The sequence below is a fragment of the Theobroma umbraticum genome, unplaced genomic scaffold (genome assembly GCF_002168275.2).
Source record: "Theobroma umbraticum cultivar Fairchild unplaced genomic scaffold, ASM216827v3 scaffold_95.0, whole genome shotgun sequence".
NCBI classification, from domain to species: domain Eukaryota; kingdom Viridiplantae; phylum Streptophyta; class Magnoliopsida; order Malvales; family Malvaceae; genus Theobroma; species Theobroma umbraticum.
This window is the reverse complement of record NW_018397257.1, coordinates 1,291,901-1,303,973: the sequence shown is the minus strand read 5'-3', so window position 1 is coordinate 1,303,973 and position 12,073 is coordinate 1,291,901. Positions and strand designations below refer to the sequence as shown.

At 35.5% G+C, this 12,073-nt stretch overlaps 2 protein-coding genes across 6 annotated transcripts; one reads left to right on the top strand and one right to left on the bottom strand.

Annotated features, from left to right (window-relative positions):
* Nucleotides 1–4,919: 4,919 nt before the first annotated feature.
* LOC110412599 (pyruvate kinase, cytosolic isozyme) lies at nt 4,920–7,924 on the top strand. The gene is made up of 3 exons (XM_021423175.2): nt 4,920–5,422; nt 6,122–6,580; nt 6,899–7,924. Exons 1-3 carry the CDS (start codon nt 5,174–5,176, stop codon nt 7,709–7,711), a joined length of 1,521 nt encoding a protein of 506 aa, XP_021278850.1. The 5' UTR covers nt 4,920–5,173; the 3' UTR covers nt 7,712–7,924.
* Nucleotides 7,925–8,730: 806 nt separating this feature from the next.
* Nucleotides 8,731–11,000, bottom strand: LOC110412051 (E3 ubiquitin-protein ligase SIRP1-like). 5 transcript variants are annotated; one of them, XM_021422466.2, is made up of 3 exons: nt 10,377–10,602; nt 10,165–10,246; nt 8,731–10,030 (listed from the first exon to the last, which is right to left on the bottom strand). In XM_021422466.2, exon 3 carries the CDS (start codon nt 9,963–9,965, stop codon nt 8,862–8,864), a length of 1,104 nt encoding a protein of 367 aa, XP_021278141.1. In that variant the 5' UTR covers nt 9,966–10,030; nt 10,165–10,246; nt 10,377–10,602; the 3' UTR covers nt 8,731–8,861. The 5 variants fall into 5 exon arrangements, with proteins under 5 accessions (XP_021278141.1, XP_021278140.1, XP_021278137.1 ...); XM_021422465.2 differs by lacking the exons at nt 10,165–10,246; nt 10,377–10,602 and adding an exon at nt 10,813–11,000; XM_021422462.2 differs by lacking the exons at nt 10,165–10,246; nt 10,377–10,602 and adding an exon at nt 10,836–11,000.
* Between the last annotated feature and the right edge of the window lie 1,073 nt (nt 11,001–12,073).

The following is a 12,073-nucleotide window of genomic DNA, read 5'->3' as shown; positions in this document are numbered from 1 at the left end:
CGAGAAAAGAACAAACTTGATTATTCTCGCAAACGTTGCGGTGGGGATAATTATAGAGCATCCAACAACAAAAATAAATTAGTTTATAAGAGTTCTACATGCAATGACTAGTATAAGAAAGAGAAGGCAATTGGAAAGCAAAAAGTGACAAATGCTAAAAAGGGGCACAAAGTTGCAAATCCCTATGCTAAACCAAATTCAAGGAAGTGTTTCAAATGCAATCAACCTAGTCATAGATTTAGTGGTTGTTCTCTTAGAAGAGCAGTCCATGTGGTGGAATGAGAAAAAGAGGATGATGAGATTTGTTGTAGTCCAGATAGGGATAATGACAAGTATGAGGATGATGGCGATGGTTAGAACTATGTGGTGAAAGAATGATGTTGCCTTAAAAACAAAAAGATAATACTCAGCGATATCAATTATTTTGAGCCAAATGCATCATCACTAACCATTTATTTGACGTGATTATTGATAGTAGTAGTTGCAAGAATATTATTAGTAAGGATGTTGTAGAAATTTTGGCATTTAAAGTAGAAAAACACCCTAATCCATATACTATTGATTAGATTAAAGCAGTAGAGAAGATTCATGTAACAAAATGATATAAGGTACCCTTTTCCATTGGTAAATATAGAGATGAGGTATATTTTGATATTATGGATATAGATGCTTGTCACCTATTATTTGGTAGACATTGGCAATTTGATGTTGCATCACAGCATGATGAAAGAGAAAATACTTATAAATTTGAAAAAGATGACATAAAGTTTACTTTATTACCAATGAAAGGGAATGCCAAAACGAAAACTTCTAAAGTGGGGGGATGGACTTTTTTTACCTTTTCTTATTCTAGAAATGAGATAAATATTGCTTTCTAAGAGTTAAATGAGTTGCACGCTCTAATTGTGAAATGGGTGTTGTTAATTGAAGATGATCAAAAAATAGTAGAGCATCCAAAAGCAGTTAACCCATTACTAGCAAAATTCAGTGAGGTGATGCTAGAAGATTTACTTGATAATTTACCACCCATAAGAGATATTCAACACCATATTGACCTAATTCTTGGTGCTAGTTTGCCAAACTTGCCTCATTATAAGATGAGCCCAAAGAACAGCGAGATTCTCAAGGAGATAGTGAAGGAATTATTACGCAAAGGACATATTAAGAGAGTATGAGTCCATGGGCAGTTCCTGCCTTGTTAACCTCAAAGAAAGATGAGAGTTGGAGGATGTGTGTGGATAGCCAAGCCATCAATAGAATTACTATTGGATACAAGTTTCCAATTCCTAGGCTAAATGACATGCTTGAAAGGTTACATGGGGCCAAGATGTTCATAAAAATTGATCTTTGTAGTGGATACCACCATATTTGAATTAGACTTGAGGATAAGTGGAAAACAGTTTTTAAGACAAAGAAAGAGTTGCATGAGTGGCTTGTGATGCCATTCGAGTTAACCAATGCACCTATTACCTTTATGCCATTGATGAATTAGATACTGAAACCTTTTTTTGAAAAATTCATGGTGGTTTATTTTGATGATATCTTGCTTTATAGTCGATCAAAAGAGAAGCACCTTTTGCACTTGCGTGAAGTATTAATGGTTTTACAAAAAAATAAGTTGTATGTGAACTTGAAAAAGTACACCTTTATCACAAATATATTATTCTTGAGCTATGTAGTTAATGCAAATGGAATTTAGGTGGATGAAGTGAAGATTCAAGCTATTAGAGAATGGCCTACCCTAAAACAATAATAGAAGTCATAAGTTTTCATGGGTTAGCAACATTTTATAGGCGTTTTATCAAAAATTTTAGTAATATTGCAATACTTATTACAGAATGCTTGAAGAAAGGGAAATTCCAATAAAGAGAAAAAGTTGCAACTAGTTTTATTGTACTAAAGGAAAAGCTATGTACCATTCCTATTTTAGCATTACCAGATTTTGATACATTATTTGAAGTTGAATGTGATGCTAGTGGTGTGGGAACAAGAGCTATTCTTTCACAAAAGAAGAAACCTATAGCTTATTTCAGTGAAAAGCTCAGTAATGCAATGCACAAATGGACCATGTATGATAAAGAATTTATTCCATTATGCATGCTTTGAAGAATTGGGAGCATTGCTTGGTTGGCTGAGAATTTGTTTTGTACTCAAATCACGAGGCATTGAAGTGCTTGAATAGTTAGAAACAAATTAGTAAAGACATACATTCTAGGTGGTTTCAATTTCTACAGAAGTTTCCTTTTAAGTTGAGGCACAAGGCTAGAGTACAGAATAAAGTAGCAGATGCATTGAGTAGACGCATAGATTTGCTAGTGACAATGAGACAAGAAGTTGTGGGTTTTGATACAGTTAAGGAATTATATCATAGTGATGAGGATTTTCATGATCCATGGGAGAAGTGAATCACAAATCAACCTGTTGAGGATTTTTACATTCATGATGGTTTTTTATTGCAAGGCAACTAGCTTTGCATTTTTAAATCTTCACTAAGAGAAAAGTTGATTAGAGACTTGCATAGTTGAGGTCTTGCTGGTCATTCAAGCCGTGATAAAATGATTGCTGCTGTTGGAGAAAGATATTATTGGCCACATTTGAGAAAGGATGTAACAAGATTTGTGTAACGATGTTACATATGCCAAATCGCAAAGGGACACTCCCAAATTACTAGTTTGTACATGCTTTTACCTGTTCCATTAAATATTTGAGAGGATTTATCTATGGATTTTGTGCTTGGACTGCTTCGAACACAAAAAGGCATGGATTTTGTTTTTGTTGCTGCTAATAGGTTTTCTAAAATTGCGCACTTTATCCCTTGCAAGAAGACTTTAGATGCTAGTGGAATAGCCAAATTGCTTTTTAAGGAGATTGTTCGTCTACATGGTGTGCCTAAAACTATCACTTTAGATCGAGACAACAAGTTTCTTGGTCATTTTCAGAGGACTTTAGTAGAAGATATTTGACTCATCCTTGAATTACAATAGCACAACTCATCCACAAACCGATGGCCAAATTGAATCGATGAACAAAACCCTTGGTAATCTGATTCGCAGTATTTGTGGTGATAGATCGAAGCAATGGGACTTTGCATTGGCACAAGCATGGTTTGCTTTTAATAGTGCTATTCATAGTGCCACAAAAAAATCTCCATTTTCTATTGCGTACACAAAGTCTCCACATCATGCCCTTGACTTGGTTAAGTTACCTAAAGTTCCTAGATTTAGTGTAACTGTTGAAAAAATGGCTAATCAATTGCAAGATGTTCAAGCAGAGGTGAAACAGAAATTAGAGCAAGCTAATTCCAAGTATAAGAAAGCTACAGATCAACATCGCGAAAAGTAGGTTTTTGAAATGGGAGATCAGGTAATGGTGTTTCTATGAAAAGAAAGGTTTCTAGTGGGGACTTATAGTAAGTTACAGTCTAAAGAGTACGGATATACCAAATTTTGAAGAAGATCAATGACATTGCATATGTTATGGATTTGCCAGACACAATGGGAATTTTCAAAATATTTAACGTGGTAGATATTTACTCATTTCATTTATCAGATAAATCTTTGTATCTAAATATACAAGTTAACTTGAGGTCGAGTTTTTCTCAAGTGGAGGAGATTGACGTAGAATGTTTAGCAGATAATTTTTTGGAGCAAGCTGAGGGTCAAAAGCTCAACAAAAAGCCCAAAAGTCATAAATAGGCATATCCATAATTTTAATATTTTCATTGTTAGTTAGAAGTGTACATAGGAATTATGAGTGTAATAGAATTTCTTTTTTATTTAATTTACTTGTTCTAAGACTTTAAGATAGTGATGTTCTAATTAAGAATAGAACATTTATTTTATTTAAATCTCTTGTTAACTATTCTAGTTGTACTAGACAACCAAAAGTAGAGTTTCATTAGGATTTGGACTTATAATGCTATAAATAGGACCTTGTTTTTAGGATCAGCCAATAATATTACTAAGTTCTCCTCTCAAACTTGAGTTTAAATTTCAATATTTGAAAACTTGGTTGTTAACCTTAAAAGCTTAGTTAGGTATTAGTTTTTGTTTTTACAGTAACTTGGTGCATTAGATATTGTTTAAAGTGAATCATACTTTGATTATTTACCTTAACTAAAAGATAAAGATCATTATACCTAATGTCCTTGGAGTTGAAAACACAAGAATTCAACAAAATTTCAATTTACTGCACCAAGTTGAGTTGTAACAAACCACCAAATCATCCAAGTGTACAACCTCCAATGGTAATTGACTCGGATGGTATTGAAATTGCTTATGCTTACAAAACCTAGTGCTAGCTAAAAAAGGGGTAATTAGAACTTTCTTTTCACTAAAAAGAAACTAAAACATAACCAAAAATACCAAGTAACACTAATCAAAAATAAAGAGTCCAACTCTCCATATAGGTTTAGCGTCACATGGTTTCTTTCATCTTTGTCAATGCATAGTGTTTTAAGAAATCATCGTCTAAACCTCAATGAGTGGATAACATTTCAAGAGTTGCATTCAAGAAAAAGAAGAAAAGGATCCCTGAATTAGTTGAGAACACCAATTACCAAATCTACTTTAAAACTACTTTAAAATGAACATGTGATTTTTGAGAAAATTATTTTCCATTGTCTCGAGGGTTGTTAGAGTTTTTGAATGTAATCTCTAGGCTTTTGGGTGGTGACTTCTTCCATGAGAATCTTTTATTTTTCAATTTTAAGAAATACAAAGCAACACCATTCCACAAAGACTTAAAAAAGAGAGAGAGAGAAAATTGCCACGTAAGTATCAACAATTGGTGAATTGCCCTTTAATTGAGAATGGTCCTCACTTGGGGATAACTTGAATTAAATGGTTATTGACATATTTCCATGTCAAAGTTTTGAAAAAGAAATCAAAGTATTAATTAACGCGTAATAGTACAGAAAAGGAAATAGCACTGGTTCGGCAGGAGGGAAAACAAAAAGTCCACGGGTTTCTCGAAACCCAAGGCAGGCGAGAGGATCCAACATATTTTATTATTATTCTACTTGCAGGGATTCCCAGCTTGTTACTCAAGCAAAACCGATCAAAAGCCTTTGCTCCTTTTTATTTTGCTACTTCCTTATTAATTCGTTAGTTACCTTGGCCGAACACGCTTCTCTCCTTTGTGTCCTCCTCTTAACAAATCACTTGTTACTTAGATGGAAATGAATAATCATCATCAAGGAACAGCGGAAATGGAGAAGCAGTCCAAGACGAAGATCGTGTGCACCCTAGGGCCCGCATCGAGATCAGTGCCTATGATCGAGAAGCTGTTGAGGGCTGGCATGAACGTTGCTCGTTTCAACTTCTCTCATGGATCTCACGCCTACCATCAGGAAACCCTGGACAATCTCAGGGCCGCCATGATTAACACCGGTATTCTCTGTGCTGTCATGCTCGATACCAAGGTAAATACAAAGTCTTTTTTTTTTTTATTCTTTTTCGTTTTTAATTGATGCTATTAATTAGTTTGTTTGAGATCCGATTGCTTGTGCGTGGTTTCTTTCTAAGATCAAGATGATCAGATCAGATGTGGGTAACCTTCAAATTCATTGAACGTTTTTATTCTCTCTTACATCTACACCATATAAAATTTATTGTGAAATGCATCTGTTATTAATATTATGAGGACTGAGGAGGAGTACGTGCTTCTAGAATTTGCTTCGCAACAATCAATATTACCATGCTAATCAGCCAATCATGGGCGAAGTGGATGATATCTGCATTTAAGAAAGACACTTGATTCCTACAGTCAAAGCTTATTTTTAACTACACTAAGTAGCCAATTATGAGGATAGATGATAATCATGGTGATTATGTTTGTTAGATCCAGCAATGGCTGTAGGGTAAAAGATCTTAAGTTGTAATAGATGCTATTTATTTATAAGTCACAGTTACTATTCTTCAGAAAACCAATTCTCCAACCTCTAGTATATCGCTTTGCTTCTTTGCTTAAAACATGTACAGAGCATCTGAACAGCTGTGTATTCACATAACTAATGTCCAGACTCTTATCTAAAGCTTGAAAGGCTTTGTTTTTTTTAATCTTAATAGTATATGGTAAAGCTGACCAATCCTAACCGTTTGTTCATATGTTAAACTTCCAGGGTCCCGAGATTCGAACTGGTTTTCTGAAGGATGGAAAAATTCAGCTGAAACAAGGTCAAGAAATCACCATAACCACTGACTATAGCATAAAGGGTGATGAGAAAATGATAAGTATGAGTTACAAAAAGTTGGCTGAGGATGTCAAACCTGGGATGGTCATACTTTGCGCCGATGGGACAATCTCATTTACAGTCTTATCTTGCGACAAACAAAAGGGTTTGGTTCACTGTCGCTGTGAGAACTCTGCAGTTCTTGGTGAGAGGAAGAATGTAAATCTTCCAGGGGTCATTGTTGACCTCCCTACCTTGACTGACAAAGACAAGGAAGATATCTTGGAATGGGGAGTTCCCAACCAAATTGACATGATTGCTCTTTCTTTTGTTCGAAAGGGCTCAGATTTGGTGGAGGTTCGTAAGCTGCTTGGAAAGCATGCTAAGAATATTCTTCTCATGTCAAAGGTATGTTTGAAGAATTTCAAATGTGATTTATATGCTGTTTTATTTGCAATAAGGAACCATAACCAATAATATCATTTGCTTTTGCCTGACTTCATTAGAAATCTATAGGTGGTAACATTTTGCTAACAGGAAGTTTTGAATGAGAAAAGTTATATAATAGTGAAAGTCAAACATGGCAATTGGTTAGAGAGACTAACAATGAATGTTGGATCGAGAGAAAAAATTATGCCTGATGCGTATATCCACGTAGACAGGTTACTATTATATTATGCCATTATGATTTCTCCTGATGTCTTTTCCTTGAAAATGATCTGGTAGGTTGAAAATCAAGAAGGGGTGGCAAATTTTGATGACATCCTTGCAAATTCAGATGCATTTATGGTAGCACGAGGTGATCTTGGAATGGAGATTCCAATTGAAAAGATATTTCTGGCACAGAAAGTGATGGTTTACAAGTGTAACATCCAAGGAAAACCTGTTGTCACAGCAACTCAGATGTTGGAATCCATGATAAAGTCTCCTCGGCCAACGAGGGCTGAAGCCACTGATGTTGCCAATGCAGTTCTTGATGGCACGGACTGTGTGATGTTAAGTGGTGAAACTGCTGCTGGAGCTTACCCAGAACTTGCAGTTCGGACCATGGCCAAAATTTGCGTAGAAGCAGAAAGCACACTTGATTATGGAGACGTCTTCAAAAGGGTTATGGAACACTCTCCAGTGCCAATGAGTCCATTAGAAAGCCTGGCTTCTTCAGCTGTTAGAACAGCCAATTCAGCAAAAGCAGCTCTTATATTGGTCTTAACCAGGGGAGGAAGTACTGCCAAGCTGGTGGCTAAATACAGGCCTGGAATGCCCATTTTGTCCGTGGTTGTCCCGGAGATCAAGACTGATTCTTTTGATTGGTCATGCAGTGATGAAACTCCAGCAAGGCACAGCTTAATCTTTCGCGGTTTGATCCCGGTTCTATATGCTGGATCTGCCAGAGCTTCTCATGAAGAGACAACAGAAGAAGCATTGGATTTTGCTATTCAGCATGCCAAGGCAAAGGGACTTTGCCAGAATGGGGATTCCGTTGTTGCTCTGCATCGGATTGGAACTGCATCTGTAATCAAGATCTTGACTGTGAAGTGAGTTCACCTTGGTGATATTTGCCTCAATTTTGAATGTCATTTTTTGGGAGTTTCCTCGGTACTAGGGATAAATGCTGCTTCTGATGTCAGCAGCTTTTAGTGTCTTATTTTTTGATGCAACAAATGTGATCTAATAGCACAAGTGAAATGTGCTAATGATTTGCGTACTAAACACTGAATATTAGACTTTTCTATGTAACTATGATTTTGTTGAGAGGTGATCGCATTTTGATTCCTGCAGTGATTTATCAACTGGCTTGAAGGTGTCCAGAGTGTTAAGACTCTAGAATGTCACATGAACAGGGTTGTGTGACTGAGTGTTAGTACAGTCTTGCATTGCACTGCATTTTTGTTTCCGATGAAATGACTAGTGTTACTGCTCCTCTCAGTTTGTGCTTCAAGTTTGATGCAAGTCCTCTTTCAGCGGGAGTAGGCTGTTCTTCTGCTGGGTTTTTTGATTGATGCAGCGAAGGGCTCTTGTAAGTAAATGATAATATCTACTTTTCATGATGAAATTAAAAGTGGATAAAGAAAAGGTAAATGGAATTGTAAACCTTGAATGTTAGGTAGGTTGTTGCTTGATCGGTAGAAGCCACCATTTACATCATAATTTATGAATGATGGAAGTCAAGGAAAGATGCATCAAGAAAATGCTGGGCAGCTCCATGCCCAACGTTTTATGATATAATAAAGAGTCATCGTCCAGAAATAAGTTAGTTATTATCAACTTATTTATGAGCTTGTGCGAGGTTCCCCTTCCCCTTTCCCTGATATAATATATAAATTTCCAAGCCATGATGTCGGTGAATTAGTCCATATCAAATGTTTAATTTTCCCATTCAAACATTTACAACGCCCACGCGGTTGAACCTTTCAACCAAGTCAGCCAAGCAAGGTAAATAAAAGAATGACAAAGACCAATTAAAATGAATAAGAAAGAAAATTACATATATCAGGAGCAGGTAAAATAGCAGCAGAAATTCTTCCATGGGGCAAAAGGATCTACAAGAATACAGAAAATACAAGAGAAACCCAATTTCATTTTCCCAAGATTCAAATTCAGTGTAAAATAACTATTTACATAAGCATGGCAGAATATTTAAGCAACATACAGAACCGGATGCTAATACAACCGACTTATAAAAATATACTCAATTCTCATCTGCTTGAGAAGCACTTCGAGACTGAGAGCCCGAAGAAGCAGAGGATGAATTGCCTCCACCAGATTGAGACCCTGATGAGAACAAACCATTGAACGGCCATGGGAATGAGAACCTCCTTCCACTCCCACTCCTCCCAACTCCTTCACCCTCTTCGCCGCCACCATGAACATTGTTTTCACTTTCTCTTTGGTTGGTGTCATTTCTTGGCCTCTCAGTATCAAGTTTTGATTCATCAGCAGGCATTTGAAATCTACAAACTGGACAAGAACTATGAAGCTCCAACCATGGCAATATACACCCACTATGAAACTTATGCTTACATGGCATTTCCTTTGCTTCAGAGCCAGCCTCAAAATCATCCAAACACACAGAACATTGCAGATTCTCCTTAATCTTCACAGTGGGCATGGCTTCAATTGCCTCTTTTTGAGCCGGTGGAGTCCCATATCTGTTTGGGTCATTTTCTGCTAAATGCTGCAACAGCAAGTCTAAACCAGGCCCAACGAAATAATCGCCTAAAGACCCTATATGGTTGGAGTTTTGGTTTGTACCACCGTGGTTGGAATCATAAGAACCCTGGACAATGATAGTCTGATTGAAAGGATTGATCAAAATTACACGCTCTCTTTCCCTATCTCTATCCCTGCTGGTATCCCTGTCCCTATCATTCTCAGAATTATCAGCTTCAGATGCCATTCCATCTCTAATACCTTGAAGCAACTGTAAAATTGTTGCAGAGCTCCTTCTTCTCCTCCTAATGATGGATTCAAGTTCTCTGTCCAAATCAGTATCTCCTCCATGGCGCGCTTCACCATCATCAATGTCATCATCCTCTTCTTCAAAGTCAATACGTCTATGTCTTCTGCGGCGACGGGGGTTACCCATCATCCCTAGCAAGATTGGTGCCCACAGAGAGAGTGCTCGATCAGATCCAATGTCAGAATCTATGTCTTCACTGTCTCTTGTACCACTGCTCATTTCTTCAATGAACCCAGTTTCACAACGTGGACATTTAATCTCAACCTCCATGATGGGATTCACCATTTGAGAGCATTGGTGACACCAGTACCTTGCTGCCATTGCTTCCTCCATTCCCTTTTAGGCCTATCTCCTCCTTCCCCAGCACAAATTTCTTCTCTTTTCCTCTTCTTGGGGATCTGTCACAAGCAAGAGCAAATAGCATCAGGAAAACCAAATAGAGTCAACCCAAACGGAGAGCAATCCACCCAAAAAGATTATTCATTTGGAAAGATTTAGCAGATCTACACATGGATTCTCCTTCAAACAAAACCTTTTCCAAGATGTGATTGACACAGGAAGAAAAACAACCACCAAAATCATTCAGCTATGTGATTAGATCCGATTCCTAATCCCTTAAGATCATTTTATATAACAAAAAAAAAAGAAAGAAAAAAGAAGAAAGAAAATTAGAATCCATCAAGAATTGAAGTCATAGATTCATAACAACCACTACAAAAATAAACACAAAATTGCAAACCTTACCAAGAGAAAAAGGATAGCAAGAGCGGAGCTTGAAAAGAGCTCCCAAAAGAACACAAGATTACAAAAAGGAGAAACCAAAAAACAAAGGACCCAGAATCTCCAAACTGCTAAACAACAACCACATATCCCAGAAAGGGGAGGTCTGGAAACAGGAAAAGATATTTTTTCATAGAAAAGGCTTTTCTTGGATCAGAATTTATTTATATTACAGAGGGCCAAGCCACCTACTAACCTTATGAGTTATGACACACAGAAAAATGAGGTAGGTGTAGTGAAATTAACAAGGTAGAAGGATCTGGAACTATCCCACTCGAATTCTCTCAAAGCCGAAGATTTGACCGAAACATATATATATTTCCCTTCGTAATTAATTACCCAAAATCAGTTCAATAATTAGAATCCAGAAACAAAAGGATTTCAGAACCCAGAAACATACCCTAGATGCTATGTTTCTCTCACCTTTTCTTTTAGATTGTGGGTGGCTGTGAATTCGAATAAGGAAGCAAACAGAAGATGACGAAGAATCTTGGGTTGATTTTGTGTCGCAGAAAAGAGAAAGAAATGGCTGCAGTGTTACTTTTTTCTCATTATAGGACAACCCCAACGCGTTCACTCCTCTCTCTTTCTTCTCTGAAATTTTTTAAAAGTATTAATTAAGTAATAATGATATTATTTTTGCATTTCGGTAAAATTTAAAATTTTGTTGGATTTTTCTTATTTTATATATATTCTAATGTTAATAATATTTTTTATTAAAGAAATGTTTTTTAATCTTAAAAAAATCGAAATCTTTCGCATGAAAGAACTTAAAAACGCGTGGTGAGGTGGCAGTGTTTAATAGATGTCTGAAACTTTTCAAATCCAATCAATCAATGCTTTTAGCCTTTGGCTCCATCCACTGGGCTGTCACCAGATTACTTGACGGTGCTGATGCTGCCACCTAAGCTATAAAATGACAGCCACGATTATTATTTATTATTTACAATAATTGAGAGAGTAATACGAAGTCACTTCTTTTCTCTTCTATGACAAATTAACAAAATCAATAATTTCTTTTCACCTTTTTTTTTATAATTTTATTTTATAATATATATATATACACACACCCACCCAACATCTGAAAGGCAATCACTCTCTCCACTAAGTTTTTTGTCCTATCTAATGTGTATAAATTTTAAGTCACACACACACCCGTAAAAAGTTGACATGTATCTATATTACTTCTTGAGATATTAAGGATATAGTTGTTAAATTGAAAAACGTATGGTATATTAAAATTTTATTTTTTTTATTTTTAATATCGAGTATTATATTGTATTGATAGATATAGTAAAAAATTTTAAAATTAATTATAAATAATATTTATATATATAATAAAAAAATAAAAATATTATATGTTTAACAAAATAAAGATTGTAGAACGTAAATTGAAAAGATAATTATTTTTTGAATTTAAACTTTCAACATATTCTTTAATAATATAACTTTTTACATAAAATATACATTTTATCATATTAATTTATTAATTAAAAATTAAAAACATTTATCATGTTAAAATTAAAAGGCAATTCAAATTTTTTAGTATTTTTTTTAAATCTAAAAATTGAAACTCATAAAATATAATTTTTCATGTTTCAACTCAAAAAAATAAAAAATTAAAATTTTTAATAATTAATTAAATTTAAGCTTATAAAAAG